Below are 20,515 nucleotides of genomic sequence, written 5' to 3'. Positions count from 1 at the left end.
AAAGGCCTATATTCACTTAGAAATCTTGCCTCAATGATAAGATACTCAAGTAAACATATTCAATCATAACCACAATCTTGCAATCAACCCTATTGCCATGAAGGAAGAGATGATGCTTGAAGAAAAAAAAAAAAAAAAAAAAAAAAAAAAAAAAAAAAAAAAAAAAAAAAAAAATATCCTGGTGCTCTAGTCACACTCACCTTCGGCGATAGCGAGGGGATGGACTCCTACGTCCCCGGCGAGGGGAGACAGATCGCCGGGCAAAACGAGGGGAGGCTCGGCGAGGAGAGCCTCCCCCACCACCACCACCACCACTGCGGTGATCTCCACCAGTATTATGTGCTGGACCCTGAAAATAAACAACTTAGAATTATATGCTTTGTGGCAATTTCTATTTAAATTTCGTCTCACTTCTATGTAAATGGTGTACACCATTTCCGATCTCTTGTAGCAGGTACACACACAAATGCAAAAGGAAGGTACAACTCAGCCATCAGCTCCTCCCAGGTTACATAATAATAATAATAATAATAACAACAACAACAATTCTTTAACTTAAATCCTGTACTTCTGCTCACTGAACAAGGACAAAAGAGGAAAGGATTCAATGGGTTTTCAATCAATTCCCTGAACTGCTTTCAACTACTCTCAGTTATGGAATTGAATAGCTGAAAGGATCACTTTTCAAATAAACAATGAGGGTTTTTTTTCTAATCACTCTTTACATGTGTTGGATGTTGGCTTAATATACAGAATGATCAATAACAAGTTCACCCAATGACTTGAAAATTTAATTTGAAACATCCTTACTGAAGATGGTGCACTTAGTTAAAAATGAAATAACAATACCATATTAACAGATAACATGAAACTAAGAGATTTAGTTTATAATTTCACCCCCAAAATCAAACAATTTGCTTTTGAGAACAGTGAATAAGTTGGAATTCATTAGAGTAATTAGATGGTGCCAGGGGCCTCACCTCATCTTCAGAGCTGGATGGATCTCTGTTTGACCGGTACTGACGCTTCTTGAGGACAGAATCTTCTTTGCGATGAATTTCAAAGTCATCCTCTTTATTCCTCAAAGGGGATCGACTACAAGACCTGGAACCACTTTGGTTTCAAACAGAAAAGATACATAAAACACAGTGATGCACAAAAATTTACCAAAAAAAGACAAGACAAGACAAGTAAAATATGTAAAAAAAATAAATAAATGTAAAAATACATAAAGGAAAGTGAAAAATGGCTCATCTTAAAGCTTCCACCCAATGGCAATCAATTAAATACTTCTTTATCAAATGTTCAATAGGACATGTTTAAAAAAAGAGATAATTGTGGCTTCACTCAAATAGACCTCTGACCAACAATGAAAGGAAAACAGGCAAATACACTTACATATCTGCATAAAATTATTTGAGTTTCTAACCAGTTGGTGATGCACTGACCTGGAAGACTCAGAGTTGGAGCTTGGGGATCGGGTGGGGCGCCTGCGAGGTTTGGGCCTGGGAGAGGGTGACCGCTTTCTAGGACTTCCTGACCTCTTGGGAGGAGTAGCAGAGCGTTTGCGTGGAACTGGGGAACGCTTGCGAGGGCTTGGAGTGGGTTTGCGCTCCACAGGGGAACGCTTGCGAGGACTGGGGGATCGTTTACGTGGGCTAGGGGATCGCTTGCGATGGGATGGGGAGTGCTTACGTGGGCTTGAAGAACGCTTCCGTGAGGAGCCTCTACGTCTGCGATCATCTTCCTTCCTTGGGGACCTACCTCGTGGGGACCTACAAGGCAAAACAATGCAAATTAAATAGAATCCAAGGAAGACTATCATGAAATAACTTACAAAAAATTCTTGCCAATTTCGATATCCACAGCTCAATATATAATCATGAATAATGATAATGAATGTTAGATTTTGATTACTATTGATGAATACATTACCAAACAAAATTTATACATTTTTTTTCATCTAGAATATATTTTTTATTAATGAGAAATGCTTTCACAATCATGAATCTAGCACTCTGTCCTTCCATTTCAATGAAGGCAGCACTCCTTGAACCAATTATATCCACCATACACTCCATGTTTTTCTGTGTGGCCACAATCTTATGATGGTGTGTTTGTCTCAACCAATCCATATTTCATATTTTCACCTTTACCATTTTCTATTTTGATATCAGCTAAGAACTCCCCCACAAGGAGAAGATTAAGTATGTGAGAATGAGGAATGAGCTTGGTGCATGCAAGAACACAGGCAAAAACAACTGAAAAATCCTTTTGTGACCATCCCCATGAGAAAACTCATGAAAACAGGCATGAGATAAAAAGAATAATTCCAGGTACTACAATTTTTATACTGGTAATTTTACCAACTCTTCGGTGTCTCCAATCAAACCTTACATGGAGGATTAATGATCAGCCAGAAGATGTCACTGTTCACAAAAACCAAGATACACAAGTCAGCACATGAAAAATGGCTATGTGTTGTTCCAAAGATTTGGTATCTCACCTGTCTGAACGTCTTCCACTCTTCCGGTCCCTTGAGTGTCCCCTCTCCCCACGGTCACTACGTTCCTTCTTTGGAGGTGGCTCAACCTTCTCCTGCTTTGTTACTGGTGCTGTTGCTGCTGGTGCTGTCACTGCCTCCTGCTTGGGTGAACCGTCACGTTTCGGGGACTTCCCTGCAGAAGACTTCTCCTTGGAGGATGCATCTCCATTGGCTTCCTTCTTTTCCTCCTTGGGTTTGTCTCCTTCCTTTTTATCCCACCTGCTAGAACAAAAATAAATAAATAAATAAATAAATAAATAAATAAATAAATAAATAAATAAATAAATAAATAAATACATTAATAAATAAATAAATATATACATTAATTAATTAATTAATTAAATTTAATTAAATAATATAAATAAAATAAAATAAAATAAGAAAAAAATGACTAAAGATCTCACAAATTAAGAAAAATTTAAAATGCAAAATGAACTCATAAGAAGAGGAAGTGATATATATATATATATATATATATATATATATATATATATATATATATATATATATATATATATATATATATATATATATATATACACACACACACACACACACAAATGACAGACTGACCTAGAAGACTCTTTTTTCGAGTCCTTTTTATCATCCTTGGAACGAGGTGAACGTGATCGGTCGCGTCGGGAGCTGCGTGATGACTTATCTCGGCTGCGGCTCCTCCTAGTGGATGGAAAAGAAAGAGGTTAAAAATAAATAAAATAAAATAAAATAAAATAAAATAAAATAAATAAATAAATAAATTTTAAAAATTAGAATACAGAAATCATTTAGAATATAAAATAAAGGTTATAAACAAACACAAAAGTTATACCATAAATAAAAAAGAAAGGAACTTGAATCACAAAGATTAGGTGAAAATGAAGAACTACAGCAGTCATGAATACAATAACCAATAACAGGGATGGGGCATGTGCAGATGATCACTCACAGTCATGATAAAGTAATACATTGGATCATACCTTTCTTTGCGATCTTTGTCTCTATCTTTGTCCCGATCTCTGTCTCTTTCTTTCTCCTTTTCTTTCTCTTTGTCCCGCTCCCGCCGTGCTTCCTGAATTTTTTGCAGCCTCTCCTCCTCTTCCTGAAGAAAATAAAACAAAAGGGGCCTCATGCCTGACATTCAAGATTTTACCATATGCCAGTTCTTTCTTAAATCCTCCTTAACCACACACACACACACACACACACACAAAAAAAAAAAAAAAAAAAAAAAAAAAAAAAAAAAAAAAACATACTAAACAAAATGGATTACAAAGACATGGAGGTTTTTCAATGCCTACCATTTTCTTCTTAAGTTCTTCCTTCTTTTGGTCAAGGAACTGTTTTGGGATCCCTGAAGGACTGGCCTGAGCAGAGAGCAGCAAATCCCACAGCTCTCCCATGAAAATCCTTGCATTTTTACCATTGAGGAAACCCGTCAGCATAATCTGCATTTTCCGAGGATCTGGATTCTGTAAGAAAAGACACATTATCTTAACAATTCAATCAGAGACTCACACTTAAAGCACACTGGAGCACCACACACTATACTTCACCTACTCAACATGATGAATCCAAACACTGATTTGGAATGAGTAAAAGGACACTAAATGATTCTGGTACTTCACAGTAAGAAGCAGCCAGTGCAAGGAAGACAACTAGAACCCTCAGGTTGCTTGTTCAGGAGCCAATGGCAGTACCAGTAGTGACCTTACAGCACACTAATACACCAAACCTGTAAGTGCAGCACAGACCCCCAACTCACTACAAGGATGAGCAGCGGCATCCGTTTCCACTCTCCTCCTCCTAGAAGGCTAAGTCAATGTCAATATAAGTTTTGAGTCACAAAATACTGGCATGATATTATTACATACTATATTGCACTGTTTTAGCCTGACATTTTATAAATTATCAATAGTGGTAGTCCCTTCCTTCCAAAGGTACTTCTTTTCTCTTAGAACCCCCAAGTTCCTACATGATAATATACATAACAGTTCTTAACTATGTTGCTATTTACAGTTCCTGCAAATTAATTAATTCCTTATCTTATTTTCTTGCATCAACAGTTACTTCATATTCATCGCCATATTTGTACTATCAAACTACTTTATCTAACTACATTCTGTAAAGCCTCAGGCACTTTTACAGAGAAATCTGCCTTCATGTTTTATATAAAAGAGAACTTTAACCAATTCAACAAAATCTTAACATAAACAGAGTTACACATGGCCTCTCAGTCTCTTAGCCAGCCTCAGTCTGCTTGCAATCCTTAACTGGGTATGTGGAAGGCTATCCTCAAACATGTGCAACCTTGCCTAATAAACTTTTGTACCTTATGTGTCACATGGCAACAAGAGCCATCTCTGAGGGTGTTGTGAGCAGGTGTTCATGGTGGAACTCCTACTGGAAAAGGCTCATAATAGTCTTGCCTGGCAATGCCGTTCTTGGCGCTCCTCACTACAGCATTCCCGAGCTCTGACGAGGGCAGTGGTTGACACACATCATGCCCACGTTTGCTTCCACAACACACAATCACGTTCATTATATCTGGGGCTCCAGAACGTGATTCAGGAAGATCTTGATCCAGTGCGGTAGCGGTGCATTCCCCAGAGTTGGTCCTGAGTCATACAGATGCATGACCCAGGCTCAAGACCTTGTAGACTTCCTCAGTGGTCCCAGGTCAAGCATCCATGACCCAGACCCAGGATGATGTACTGCTTCCAGAAGGGTGGTCCCAGGCCACAATGGTGAGTGGCCCAGGCAGCAGGCCCAGGATGAGATGGCTTCATCAGGTGACAAACCCAGGCCATGCTATGCATGACCCAGGCTCCAAGCTCATGGTGTGACGACTTGCTATTTAAATCCCAGGTATGTGACCCGGGAATGAGACCCAGGCCAATCTCTCTGCAACTACTTCAGGTACCCAGACAGCTCCTTGCCCTGAAGCCAAGAGCAATCCAGGCAGGTAGGACAGCACAGGCCCTAGCAATGGCCCAGGCTGCAGTCCCTCGGTGTGATGAGCTTCACCCTGGTGGCCTGGGCCCTGAGAACCCTTCCTCACAGGGTGTTCAGGCATATGTGCCTCACACCCCTGAGGGAAAGAACCCAGACAAGAGCAGCAGACCAGCCCCATGCAGCAGGCCAGCCAAGTGCAGACGAAGCTCTACCATAGGGCTGGCATGGAGCAGGTTGCTGGCAGGAGCGCCTCCACCACCATGGACCAACACCCTTTTGGCATTACTTGCTATTACCAGAAAAAATTGGCAATGTCAGATGAAATCCTGATTTATATTCTACATTGCAACTGCGACTAAAAACGAACAACTCACAGAGCAGGTAAGTACTAGGGATGAGTATGAAGAGTTTTCATACTCATCCCTTTGTAATGATAAATGAACAAGTAGTTTCTGCCTTACTTAGGGGAGAGAGAAAAAAGTAGACCACTCGCACATGCACGCTTCACAACCATTCGGGCTGCCCCCTCCCCATCCTGCCAACACTCACCTTTTCAGCCTCTAGTTGATTGAAGACATACTCAATTACCACATCATCCTCCATACCCAGGATGCCTGTGATCTTCTCTGTGACCCAAGGCTTGACCACCTCAAGGCGTACCTTGGTCATGTCAATCTGCACACAAAATTCAAATAGTTTTCCTTCATTATACTTTTTAAATCATGAAATGTAACACAGAATACAAAAAGATATGGAGAAGAAAAAACTCAATGTCAATCACAACTACAAAACTGAATTATTTATATCCTTAATAGTCACTGTGGCAAACCACTTCCAACTTCACAAAGCAAACAACCAAGAACCTTACCTTTTTTCCTAAACTCTCAGCAAACTTCATCTCCTTCATAAGTTTTTTGTCTTTGTTGCTGAAGCGGTTGTCCTGCTCAGCAGATGTCCCCTGGAAAACAAAGTACCCTATATAGCAGTCAAGGACAAAATAACTCATACAAGATCCTGGACAGAGGAGCCCATGTAGAGGTCTGGGATACAAGATATTAAAATTTTTAAATCTACACATCTGGCAAGAGAAGGAGGAGAAAAAATAAAAAATAAAAAATAAAATAAAATAATAAAATAGTATATATATATATATATATATATATATATATATATATATATATATATATATATATATATATATATATATATATATATATATATATATATATATATATATATATATATATATATATATATATATATATATAATCAAATCCAAATTAATCAAATTCAAAACATGAATTTTAAGATTTTAAGAATTTAAGATTTCCAATTTCATTTAGGTTTTGAAGCACATAGGCCATACAACCAATCTTTCACATAATGACTTTTCCACCCTAGGTCTTTGGCTTACTGTGCAATGGAAGATAACAAAATTAAATTAACATATGAAACTACAATAAATCAACACTTTCATGAAATACAGTTTTCTATACATTTTTCCCAATGTGCAACAAACTTTCAGACAGGTAGGAAAGTTTCAGGATAGGAAAAGCATAACCTGAAATACATTGTACAATGTCCAAGAACTGTGTCCTAAACCTTCAAAAACCTTGCTAACTGCTGTATTCTAGCTTCAGTGGAGTAGCTTCAGGCACTGGGGGACAACATGAACTGGGCATACAATGTGATCTAGAAAATCTGCCAAATTCACCAGTAAGCTGAATTTTGCACATAAAAGGAGGTCAGCTAGAAAAATCTGTCATTTGTGTGTTTGGTCAGCTAGAAAAATCTGTCATTTGTGTGTTATCAAACCAACAAATAAAATGTTAAGAACATTTTTAGCCATCATCTACCAGAAAGTAAGAAATATGGCAAAATGAGCTAAATACTATACACATTTTCTCAGGTTTGGGATGTAACATCACCCAGGAAGAAAAACTATTTTTATCCACTCTATATGATCTTACTTTATCCATTTAGGTTATACAGTTAACATACTCATATATAAACCCTGGCACATATGAAAGAAGCAACTATGTTTTGATGCCAAATCTTAGCAGGACATAGGTGAAGGTTATCTTTTTACATCGTATCTCCCAATGTCTTTCCTGAGTTGTTGCTTTCTTCTTTGGAAATACAACCCATCCTTTCACACCTTGGTTCTTCTTTCCTAATATGTTTGTGCAATCAGCAACAACACATGTGGATAGATGGCAAATGCAATTTAATATCAATAAATGCAAAGTGCTTAGCGTAGGTAGAGGAAACCCACACAATAGGTACACATTAAACAACCAAACTCTGGTAGGTACAGGGTACGAGAAAGATTTAGGAGTTATAGTTAGCTCTGAACTCCGTCTAGGGAAACACTGCACAGAAGCCAGAAACAAGGCAAATAGGGTACTAGGATTAATTTTTAGGAGTGTTAAAAGTAGAAGGCCGGGAGTAATATTAAAGTTATACTTGGCGCTGGTCAGACCTCATCTAGACTACGCGGTGCAGTTCTGGTCCCCACATTACAGGAAAGATATAGGTCTATTAGAATCAGTACAGAGGAGAATGACTAAAAGGATACAGGGGATGAGGAGTATCCCTTACGAGGCAAGGTTGAAGCTGTTAAATTTACATTCTTTAGAGAGATGTAGGTTAAGAGGGGACCTGATAGAAGTCTTTAAGTGGTATAAGGGTTATAACAAGGGAGATGTAAGCAAAATTCTTAGGATCAGCAACCAGGGTAGAACAAGAAATAACGGGTGCAAGCTTGAAAAATTTAGGTTTAGGAAGGAGATAGGAAAAAATTGGTTCTCAAATAGAGTGGTAGATGAGTGGAACGGACTCAGTAATCATGTAGTTAGTGCTAGGACACTAGAGAGCTTTAAGAGAAGATTAGACAAGTTTATGGATGGGGATAACAGATGGAAATAGGTAGGTGTGTTTTATACAGGGACTGCCACGTGTAAGCCTGGTCGCTTCTTGCAGCTTCCCTTATTTCTTATGTTCTTATGTTATGTATAGACTGGGGTTTTACAAGAGCACTACAAACTTGTCTCATCTTTCATCTAGGCATGGTTTCTGCTGTCACAATATCCTGTCAGCATAAATAATACTTGCTCGACTCTTATTGGGTTTGCCAGATAAAACATTAGTCCCTGTAGAAACAAATGGAAAAATTATCCAAACCAAATATGTAGCAGAAGATCAGAAATAAATGTGAAAACACTGAGAGCCTAGTTACGAGTATTTAGCTTATCATAACTGTTCTGTAGAATGTGCATCACCAGATCCCATAGATATTGCTATCATAAACACTTAGGATCAACATTTTGTAGCATATAAGTATAGTACATCAAGATGTATCACAAGAGGTGATTTTAGAATGTACATCTCCTAAGAACTGTGGGAGCGTTAACTGACCCCTACATTAAAACAGCCAGCAGTCACCAGCATCTCAGTCCATAGTGAACACCCAATTGTCCCAAAACAAAATGTAAAAAGTTCTCAGCTTGAAACTCACCACCAATCACTGGGTCAAATGCATCAGAGTAACTTGCCTTCATTGTAAAAATGAAATATGCAATCTATCATCAAAATCATCGACAAGTCAAAATAAATACATTATTAGACTTGGCACCAAAAAATTTCAGTAATACATAGCTATATATATGAATGAAAAACACGTTCATGCCCCTGCATCTCAAAACCAACTTATTACACTTTTGAGGTGCATTTTTCTGCCATTTATTGTCCAATTTTGACTAAAATGCCCCCCCCCCAAAAAAAAGAATTTTATAGTGTATTTTTTCTTGCTTAAAAGAAATAACTAGTCAAGGATTTTTTTTTCACTCGGAAACAAAACCAAACAAAAATTGTCACAATTTTCTTTGAAGTATCTTGTGACAGTTTTCAAGAAACTCTAGCAAAAACTGTTGCCAATCTATGCAAAAAATTGAGCCTCAGTTTTTTTTTCATAAAAAAAAAATTAATTAATTAATCAATTAATTAATTAATTAATTAATTAATTAATGAAACTTAAATATAACTCCTCTAAAGGAGCTTAATAGTTCATAAAAATTTGGTTCAATTTGGTGCATCAATAACAAAACTAGAAACTAACTCATTCACTTCCCTTAAGGCACCCCGCTTCTGACTGACAGACACTCAGAATGGGTAAGTAGGATGTTTACCTTATGAAGCCTGTCAGCCAGGAAGCTGTAAACCCAGTCTTGTATGTCTCTGTTGTAACCCAAGAAACAAGAAGAAATGAAACACGTAAGAAGAAGAATGAAACATTAATTAAGAAATGAAGAAATGAAGAAGGAAGTAAAAAATTAGAAAGAATAAATGAGGGAAGATGATGATAAACACAAAAAACAGGTAACAAGAAGCTATCACCACCCTGACAAATAAGAGAAGAGATGTGACCACCAAGGAGAACAAACAAGATGTAGTGAGTCATCACAAGATTAAGAGAGTTGGAGATTAGCAGCGGATTACAAGATACCAAGGTGGCTATCACTAAATTAGTATAGAGGGAGGGAAGCAGTCACTGGAAGCAAAGCCAATGACTGAAGCAAATGACGTGGCCAACAGCCTCCTTGTTCCTGATTAGAAGATGCGATTACCAAAGTTACTTGAGAATAAAGCTTGTTGAAAGTTAAGGGAAAATAAACTGTATGATCAAAGTATGGGAAGATAAAATATAGTTACTTGAAAATGGACCTTACGGAAAGTATAGGAAAATTAACCATATGATCAAAGTATGAGAAAATAAATATAGTTACTTGAAAATGAAACTTATTGAAAGTTACAGGAAAATAAACTGTATGACTGAGGTAGTGGAAAATAAATCTTATAGCAATGGAGGCCTTGTTGGGCAAAAGCTTACTCTAACATCGCATGTATACTATGAGGTGTAGGAAAAGGGAATAGACAGAAGCAGACACATCTGTCAGACCAGAGAGGGTCAAGATGGGCAAGCTGCCTGTCACAGTAACAGTAAGTAGAGCCAGACAGTTGTAGAGCAGTCAGAGTAAAGTGTTGGTGTTATATATTGACAGAGGGGGGATTAAGTAGATGTAGGATGTTTCCTCATTAAAAATTGGTTGCAAGGTCTGTGTAGGATGTAATTTATCATTGAGTATTAAATATGTAAAGTGATTTCAATTGGAAGTGTAATGTTAAGAGTTCAGGACATTTAATGGAATTTATTTCAAGAGAGATGAAACAATTTTCGTAGTTTTTCGTTGTTGTCAAAGTCATATATGGTTGTCTGAGTGTAAATATATATAAATAATACAAATTAAGTAAAAACCATAAAAACTTAAATACATTCCCTTGAACCCACAAAAGCTAGTCTTAAGAGATCTGGGATGCAGCAAGATCGTGCAACATAGAAGCTTTACATCTAGAACTTCCTGAGCTCCTATTTTTGCTATCTGTCGACTGTGGGGTACAAGCCTTCTCTCAGTTGAGGTAACTGGCGCCTATACTTTTATTGCAGTGGATGACAATAAATGGTATGTTGTCCAAATAAGCAAGTTCGTCAGGCCGCTTCTCTTGGACCTGACACCTTGACGTGCATCGCTGTTTCTGGTTAAGTAACAAACTATCCTGCCTGTCCAAAGTTCCAAACCCTCCAGCCCCTGAGCTGCCCCCGTGGAACTGGTATTGCCTGCAGGACCACGGCGTTATTAGCTGGTTTGTGGATTTTTCTCCTTAAAATCATTAATAATGCAATACCGAACAATAACTATAATGACCAGCGATACTACGTGAAGTCAATGAAATTGTATTCGGGAAGCCAAATTTAACAAATTTTCGCTCCCCCTGCCTTGCACACACCGCACCGCCGCCAGGCCTCGGGCTGGTGTGGCCAGGAAACACAACCCTACCCTCCCCAACCACACCGCAACACCTCACACACCACCGCAAAGGTACATTGACTCACATCCAGCCTTCTCTCAAAATTCCACAAAGGCATCACAGAAAAAAAAAAAAAAAAAAAATCGTATTAATGCGGAAAATGAGTCGCCATCTTTGCCTTCACTCGCCGCCCTTCCAGACTACTCGCCGCCTGCTCGCCTGATCCTGGACCCTCACGCCCGCCTGCACGTGACACCCTGACCTGCACCACACACTTCATACACTGATCATAGTGACTTACGCGGAAGAAGCCTGCATCAGCCATTGTGAAGACTTGTGAAGTGACGCCACTCACACCGTCCGGCTCAGCGCTGCTCACGCCTCTCTACTGGGTCTTGGTCTTGGCGCTCCCGCCGCAGGTTTGTAGTTATCGTACGATCCTCAAATCTCTTGAACCCCATGCGGCGGGATCTTCATTATTTTATAAATTCTCTCCTAAATAATTCTTAAATATATATATATATATATATATATATATATATATATATATATATATATATATATATATATATATATATATATATATATATATATATATATATATATATTAATTAATTAATAATTCATTAATTATTATTAATTTCCGACAAGTAGTGTAATCATTAGAAATGATGTGAATAGTGAGAACAAAATAAGGTAGGTTATTACCACGTAGTGTGTAATGGCTTAAACTATAATAAAACCATATATATATATATATATATATATATATATATATATATATATATATATATATATATATATATATATATATATATATATATATATATATATATATATATATATATATATATATATTCTATTGCTGCTGTGGTAGGCCGTCACTGTTTTCCTAAATCTTTTAACAGGATTCTGTCCTGTCATTCACTCTCTTCCTGTTATTCATTAATAATATTCTAAACCAAGCTTCCTGTCCTGTCCACTCCTATGCTGATGATACCGCCCTGCACTTTTCTATGTCTTTTCGTAGACGTCCAACCCTTCAGGACGTAAACAGTTCACACAGGGAAGCCACAGAACACCTGAATTCTGATCTCTCTAAAATTTATGATTGGGGCAGAGCAAACTTATTATCGTTCAATGCCTCAAAAACTCAATTCCTCCATATATCAACTCGACACAGCCTTCCAGATAACCATCCCCTCTTCTTCAATGAACGCAACTGCCCCCTTCTACACAGAACATCCTCGGTATGTCCTTTACTCATAATCTTAACTGGAAACTTCACATCTCATTTCTAGCTAAAACATCTTCTATGAAGTTAGGTATTCTGAGACGTCTCCGCCAGTTTTTCTCACCCTTCTATAAAAAAAAAAGGGGGAACCTTATCCGTCCATGTATGGAGTGTGCTTCACAAGTCTGGGAACGGTTCCACCCATACCGTTCTTCTAGACAGGGTGGAATCAAAAGCTTTTCATCTCATCAACTCCTTTCCTCTAACTGACTGACTTCAGCCTCTTTCTCTCTTATCTTCTACCGCTATTTTCATGGTAACTGTTCTTCTGATCTTGCTAACTGCATGCCTCCCCCTCCCGCGGCCTCGCTGCACAAGAGTTTCTTCTTTATATCACTTCTATTCTGTCCACCTCTCTAATGCAAGAGTTAACTAGTATTTTCAATCGTTCATCCCATTCTCTGGTAAACTCTGGAACTCCCTGCCTGCTTCTGCATTTCCACCTTCTTATGACTTGAACTCATTCAAGAGGGAGGTTTCAAGACGCTATTCAATTTTTGACCACCGCTTTGGACCCTATTCGGGAACCGGCATCTCAGTGGGCTTTATATATATATATATATATATATATATATATATATATATATATATATATATATATATATATATATATATATATATATATATATATATATATATATGTGTGTGTGTGTGTGTGTGTGTGTGTGTGTGTGTGTGTGTGTGTGTGTGTGTCATGGAGATAGAAGTTTGCAAAGGAGAAAGGAGGTACACTTTCATTCTATAGCTAAAGTATATGTTTGCACATTGGATGTTTCCAAAGAATAACGGCCGAACTTTCAAACATTACCATCATGTATTAGAGCACATACAGTTTGCATCTTGCTGATTTCATGAAGCTGTCTTTAGTTCCAAGATTCTCTCTCTCTCTCTCTCTCTCTCTCTCTCTCTGTGTGTGTGTGTGTGTGTGTGTGTGTGTGTGTGTGTTCAGTGGCATGGATTTTCAGAAGACTTTCTTATGGAGAGCTTAATTACCTTAAAAAAAAATCAAGAATACTTAAATATAAGAACAAAGCAAAATAAGGGAAGCTGCAAGAAATAGTCTTGCCTACCGTACATGTTCAGTACCTGAATGAAACATAGCTACCTAGTTCCACCTATCATCTTCATCCATAAACTTTTCAAAACTTCCTTTAAAGCTCCCTAATGACCACCATTATGTGAGAACCATCTCATTCAGGTAACTTCGTAAGGACCGCAAGGTCTGTTGTGGCCTGTTTTTCTGTTTAACTGTCTCTCTCTCTCTCTCTCTCTCTCTCTCTCTCTCTCTCTCTCTCTCTCTCTCTCTCTCTCTCTCTCTAACCCAATATTTCTTGTCCTGCGATGGCCATTTAAAGACTGTTTAAATCGCCATTTAAATGCCCCCTGCTCACCGTCGCTCAAGCTCACCGTAGGAGGAAGATGGTTGCAGGAAAATCATAGAAAAAAAAAGAAAATAGAAATAAAAATTTTAAGAAGAATGGTTTTCTTTATGATGGTGTAAGAAAGTTTACTCACAGCCACCCACCCACCGCGGAAAAAAAAAAAAAAAAAAAAAAAAAAAATATATATATATATATATATATATATATATATATATATATATATATATATATATATATATATATATATATATATATATATATATATATATATATATATATATATATATCAAACACAGAAACCCTAGAGTTCTAAATTGAAGCAATGAAAATATGAGCTGCTGATCAGGTGATTGAAAAATCCCAAGCCGGTAACAGCCTTGTTACCACCAGTATCCAGTATTTATTGTTTCCTCTTCTGAGCTGACTGTACCATATAACTTTTGTACTAGGGCGCTACCATTTGTATATCCTCAGACTACGGGGTAAGTGTAGTACATTCAATACAATGAAATGCTAAACAATCAGTATGAAAGTCTGAGCTTGGAGAGCAATGCGCCATAATCTGGTATCAAACCCGGGACATCCACATCTACATCCACCCTGGACTAAAACATGAAAGTTCAGAATGTTATTACGGATAATAACGACTCACTCTACATATGGCACCTTTCTCACTGATAAATCAGTAGCAGGACCTCAAAGAAGCTATAGAAAGTCTAACCTTAATTTGCTCCCTGCTCAAGTTGTGCGTTTTAATGGAGCGTATTTTGAAACATTTCATCGTCTCATCTTGACTAAGCTTGACAAGCTGTGGTGAAAGTGATTTTAATTGACAAGGATGATTTAATGATTTTAGTGATAATTTAACCATAATTATGTATTGTGAATAGGAAAAAAAAAAAGATAAAATTCTGACTAATCTTCATGGCCCGTAAAAATAATCCTCGTTATAGAGGGCAGGACATGTACGAGTACGTCTCCCATTTTCAGTATGGTTTGACACCGGTAAGTGGTAACGTAACTAGTTTAAATAGGTCGGTGATACCTCCATCACAAAAGTCATCTCACCGCTGTTTACCACTATATTGTCTCAAATAAGCGCGTAATCAGAATGCATCAGTGTATTGAAATACTGAGCAATTGCTCTAGAACAGTAGTCTAGTAACCAGACTATCTTACATGACGCTTCCCTTTCTGCTTTTCTAAGTGTCCCACTTGAACCTTCTCGCGCCTTTATTGCGTTTATACTATAGAGGTCAAATTAGAATTGCTTGGTTTATACAGTTTATATCCTAGCAAAGTGTTTTCATTAAAATAACAAAGTACCTTGTTTGGACTGAAAGATATTAAACAAATAATGCTAGCACGAGATATTTTAATAAACATTTGCCTCTTGGAGTAATTGTATATTTCTTAAACAATGATTTTTTGGCTGGTAATTTCACGACCACTCTCCTCATCCTCCTAACTCCTTTAAGTTTGAAGACCACTGATCTAGAAGCTCAAATAAAATGGGGCTTCATTAGAAAGATACTGGATCAGGGGATCCAACCCAGAAGCATGCATGAGAGAGTACCACATCACGGATCGACCAATACATGTAGGTGCACCTCGCGCTCACTGTAGTTGTGGGGCTTCATTGTTTAGGTCATTACATTTCTACTTCTTTTCTGTGTGGTCTTGTTGTTCCTTATATTTAACTTTTCATTCATCATGAATCATTGTTTTCATTTACTGATTTTTTTTTTTTTGCCAGCAATGGTGTTGTTTAATTATGTCATTATTAGAAAAAAAGTTACCATCACAAAAAAAAAAACAACTTTCTCCTAAATATGGAATAGCATTTATGTTAATAATCTATTTAAGGACGTTCAAGCAAAACTTTGTACTACATCCCATCTTTTCATTTTGTCCTCTGTCTGCCCTGCTTTCTTTTGTTATCCAGTTTACCAATCTGTCGTTCTATCTGTCCATCAGTTATCTGTTCAGCACATTTTTACCTCCTGCCGATGTCTTTTTTTTTTTCCCCTCATTCTGTTCCTTAATCTGTTTTTCTTCTTACCTCTCCATGTTATGCCAAGCACTGATCTCATCTTCTTTGAGCATCTTGAAGCTTTCATTCTAAGGCTTCATAAGACCCAGTTTCTAATCCACGTTATAATTGTAGAGAGTCGTTTAGTGAGAATGGGAGATACCTTTCAACAGCTTGACCTAACTTTGTGAAAAAAAAAAAAAAAGATCAAAATAAATAAATAAATAAAATAAACAAAATAATAAATAAATAAAGATAAATAAAATAAAATAAAATAGATAAAAATTATAAAAATAAATAAATAAATAAATAAAATAAAATTCCATCCCATGATTATTATTCTTTTCACTGGAGAGAGAGAGAGAGAGAGAGAGAGAGAGAGAGAGAGAGAGAGAGAGAGAGAGAGAGAGAGAGAGAGAGAGAGAGAGAGAGAGAGGATAAAATCTATTTACCTATAAATAAAACTTGTGATCACTCTTCCTGCCAGGGCTGTGGGTGGCGTGGGAGCACCACCCACTCATGGGGTTAAAAACACTGTGCCTGAGTTAGAAACTATCTTTTAAGTTCTCTGGTACAGTTTACATGAGAAGTGTGGCTTCCACAGACTCTTTGACAGTCACTATTAAACAGTTTACAAATTCATTGTATGAATTTCCCTAAACTTTTAAAAATGACAATCTTGAGATCGTAATGTTCAACCACTTTCCTTTGTACACGGTACATAAAAAACACTTTCAGTGATTCTGTTCAACTGCATAAATCTATCTCCTTTGAAAACATTTCATTTAAGCTTAGTACATTTGACGGTCAACAGAGTATGCATGAAGCCTGGTGGACTTTGGCCTCAAAAGAAAAGGTGATGAAATGTGAGTAACAAAAAATACGTAATCTTAATTATAGATAGGAACACATTTTGAATGAGGATTTAAAAGCACTAAAATATATGTGTGTATGTGTTTTGTTTCTGCATGATAATGTGTATGTGTTATATTTGTTTATTGTTTGTGTAGTGTGTGTGTGTGTGTGTGTGTGTGTGTGTGTGTGTGTGTGTGTGTGTGTGTGTGTGTGTGTGTGTGTGTGTGTGTGTGTTTACATATATATAAACTTCTGATAAAAATGTAACATGTGATCTTTTGGGACCAAAGTCACTACAATAGCCAGGTTGGGGTTGGGGCTCCCGGGGCCCCAAGAGGGGGCGGGGCAGGAGGGGGCCGACCCGCGTGGTGGTGTACTGTATGTGGTGGCATATTCTACAGGATGGTGGTGAAGACAGAGCTAGGGAGGGGGTATTAAAGCTTAGACAATGCGCAGGACTCTAAGGGAGAGACCAGTGAGATAAATAAAAGGACATTTTTCTGTACACAGCTATGTACATGAAAATTAGGCTGACAGGCATATGGGAGTAACCTATAAATAAATGCAATAATTCGTCTAGACAGTAAACCACCCATGAGCCTGTGCAGCCAGAAATATCACACTGCATTCACAACAACACTCACAAGATAATTTTGTGGGAGTTATTCCCATTATCGCTCTGATGTGCACCCCACTGGACCTGAATAATGTCAACATAAAAACAACGCACGGTGCTGCTGCTCTGACACACGCTCAGAACATCTCAGACAGACTTATAACCTCTCACTTTGGTCTTCAGAGAGTCATATTTACAGACAGTTGGGGGACCTACAGACATACATGCTTCTCTTTGTCATTGTTATGGGCTAAAAACTTAAAACAGCCAACATGGACTAAAATATTGCATGTTTCTACTCAGGACAATATTATGCATATTGTCATTTTGATGTCATGATTGATCTTTTGAAATACTACTACTGTGGACACCTTTGCATAGCCACAATCAATGAGTTATTCTACGAAACTGTCAACCTAACTACTCATTTGGGAGAAACCGCCACAGTGTCCTTTGGAGCTAAACACGAAGAGGACTGTTTCTTCTACATTGGAATATATCCGGTCTGAAGTTACCCCAGGCTGTGGACCTGCTCAAAGTTGCAGGTCACAAGAGTCACTGCTAAAGTGATCTGTACAATCACTGGTTGCTTCTAAAATATCAGAATATGCATCACTATTATCTGATAAAATTATGAAATAAAAAAATAAAACACCCTTTTTTACTGGAGCAGCATTCTTTTCTGTGTGTGAGTGTGTTTGTGAGTTTGTGTGTGTGTGTGTGTGTGTGTGTGTGTGTGTGTGTGTGTGTGTGTGTGTGTGTGTGTGTGTGTGTGTGTGTGTGTGAGAGAGAGAGAGAGAGAGAGAGAGAGAGAGAGAGAGAGAGAGAGAGAGAGAGAGAGAGAGAGAGAGAGAGAGAGAGAGAGAGAGAGAGAGAGAGAGAGAGAGAGAGAGAGAGAGAGAGAGAGAGAGAGAGAGAGAGAGAGAGAGAGTGTGTGTGTGTGTGTGTGTGTGTGTGTGTGTGTGTGTGTGTGTGTGTGTGTGTGTGTGTGTGTGTGTGTGTGTGTGTGTGTGTGTGTGTGTGTGTGTGTGTGTGTGTGTGTGTGTGTGTGTGTGTGTGTGAAAATGTGCGTGCATGTGTATGTGTGTGTGTGTGTGTGTGTGTGTGTGTGTGTGTGTGTGTGTGTGTGTGTGTGTGTGTGTGTGTGTGTGAAAATGTGCATGCATGTGTGTGTGTGTGTGTGTGTGTGTGTGTGTGTGTGTGTGTGTGTGTGTGTGTGTGTGTGTGTGTGTGTGTGAAAATGTGCATGTGTGTGTGTGTGTGTGTGTGTGTGTGTGTGTGTGTGTGTGTGTGTGTGTGTGTGTGTGTGTGTGTGTGTGTGTGTGTGTGTGTGTGTGTGTGTGTCAGTATTAGGGTGGGTGTATGTGAGTGCACTTTCTTGATGCTGAGGTTCCCAGTCCAGCTGTGCGTTGTCAAACTGTGCCTTACACACCACATCAAACATGTACCTTCAGTCTCACTGTTCCACTGTCTTGTTCACTAACAAGTTTTCTTGAATGAAGACTGTGAAGCACAAGTTGACTGAGATAACTGCAAATGCACAAAATGTTTCTCTCAAATCTAATTTTGAATATCACAGTTCTTCCATGTTTCTATGTAGAAAAGTTAGAAGTTGTCTTCAGTCCACTGCCAGAATGCAGTTCTGTACCTGAATCACAAACACATCTAACAAAGTTTTCAAGCACCTGAATTCTTTCCTTAACAACACTATGGGGTTGCTAGAACCCCTCACTCTCAGTCAAATAGCGCCAGTATGTCATCTGTGTCTGGGGCTGAGGAAAGGCCAGCACCTGCAGGGGTGTTGCCAGCACCCTGCCCCTGTGAAGAGGCTCCTGAAGAGGGTGGAGTGTTATAGTCTGGTTGCTCTAGGTATGATAGTAGCTCCAGTGGATCCATTGGGTCCACTCCACTGTTGAAGACCTGTTGACAAGGTAAAGTAAAATTTTAGATATGGAGATGAAATTCTCTCAAAGCACAGGTCGAATTAGTAGCATCTTAATTAATCTTCAATGCAAAAGTGGGCAAAACAAATATATGAAATTTTGCCAGTTAGTTGTTGAAGTACTGCATCAAACATGAATTAAAAGCAATATAGGATTTCTAGATAAAGGATACAAAGCTGGAAAAGAATACCAATGTGAGGCCTGAGAAACTTATTAGTTGACAAAGGCTGACTTATGCAAACATAAGAGCTGCCTTTCAAAATTGTAATGGTGATGTCTGTGAAAGCTGTGCACTTGTGTGAAAGGACAACAGGAATTAGGAATAGTGTGAATATAAAGGTACAACTTTATAACATTTCTTTGAAGACCACCATCTTAATAAGCAAACAAGAAAATATATCTAGACAAATAGTGAAGCATAGTTCTACTGCATAACAAAATCCACTACAGGCATTGAGCTCACAGTGGAAAGATGATACCACAGTCATGTCCCCATAAGAGTGAATGGTGTAGCATGTATGTAAGTTGGTGTAGTATGAATGTAAGTTATAGCTGGACAAGGTATTCTGACAACATTTCTACCATGGCCACATTTTGCTCTCTAAAGAGGATCACTGCAAAAAAGTCCTCACAGAAGCTAAACCTTGTAAACTTAGAGGTTTCATTGTGCACCTTTTGTCATAGCAATAATTCTTAAATTACCTAAATGTGTGCTCCTACTTTGAATGACTTAGATTTAAGAAGGAAATGACTGTGATTTGGAACACTCAAGGCAGAGTGGCACTGCTACTTACACTGACATCCAGCCCATCCTGACCCGAACCATCACCATCCAGGGGGTCAAAGCTGAGGGTGGGCAGGTCACTCATCTCATTACAGGTGTTGTGAGCCTCAGTGGTGGTGGTGGTGGTAGTGTTGTTGGTGATGGTGCTGCTGATGGTGGTGGTGCTGGTGTTGCTACTGTTGCTAGTGCTGTTGTTGCTGCTGGTTGTGTTGCAGGTGCTACTGCATGTTCCTGCAATGCAACAATG

At 38.2% G+C, this 20,515-nt stretch overlaps 2 protein-coding genes across 14 annotated transcripts in view; both read right to left on the bottom strand.

Moving 5' to 3' along the window:
- Positions 1–11,813, bottom strand: part of LOC135104236 (serine/arginine repetitive matrix protein 1-like) — an 18,996-nt gene extending 7,183 nt beyond the window's left edge. For 2 of the 13 annotated variants that reach the window (XM_064011392.1, XM_064011396.1), the window contains exons 1-10: positions 11,664–11,813; positions 6,366–6,455; positions 6,047–6,172; positions 3,844–4,014; positions 3,523–3,644; positions 3,119–3,223; positions 2,507–2,767; positions 1,449–1,775; positions 981–1,113; positions 201–349 (exon numbers count right to left, since the gene is read on the bottom strand). In XM_064011392.1, coding sequence (XP_063867462.1) covers positions 201–349; positions 981–1,113; positions 1,449–1,775; positions 2,507–2,767; positions 3,119–3,223; positions 3,523–3,644; positions 3,844–4,014; positions 6,047–6,172; positions 6,366–6,455; positions 11,664–11,687 — 1,508 coding nt within the window. In that variant the 5' untranslated portion in view covers positions 11,688–11,813. Of the gene's footprint in view, positions 1–200; positions 350–980; positions 1,114–1,448; positions 1,776–2,506; positions 2,768–3,118; positions 3,224–3,522; positions 3,645–3,843; positions 4,015–4,874; positions 5,787–6,046; positions 6,173–6,365; positions 6,456–11,663 lie in introns of those variants that run through there. The other 11 variants (XM_064011394.1, XM_064011398.1, XM_064011393.1 and 8 more) reach the window with 7 other exon arrangements.
- Positions 11,814–16,610: 4,797 nt separating this feature from the next.
- LOC135104519 (zinc finger MIZ domain-containing protein 2-like) overlaps positions 16,611–20,515 on the bottom strand; it is a 57,209-nt gene continuing 53,304 nt past the window's right edge. Inside the window, exons 15-16 of the mRNA XM_064012091.1 lie at positions 20,279–20,499; positions 16,611–19,461 (exon numbers count right to left, since the gene is read on the bottom strand). Of these exons, the coding sequence (XP_063868161.1) occupies positions 19,276–19,461; positions 20,279–20,499 (407 nt within the window). The 3' untranslated portion in view covers positions 16,611–19,275. The remainder of the gene's footprint in view (positions 19,462–20,278; positions 20,500–20,515) is intronic.

Source organism: Scylla paramamosain, chromosome 10 (genome assembly GCF_035594125.1).
Source record: "Scylla paramamosain isolate STU-SP2022 chromosome 10, ASM3559412v1, whole genome shotgun sequence".
Lineage (NCBI taxonomy): Eukaryota > Metazoa > Arthropoda > Malacostraca > Decapoda > Portunidae > Scylla > Scylla paramamosain.
Note: the sequence above shows the minus strand (reverse complement) of the source record. Positions and strands in the feature narration are given on the sequence as shown.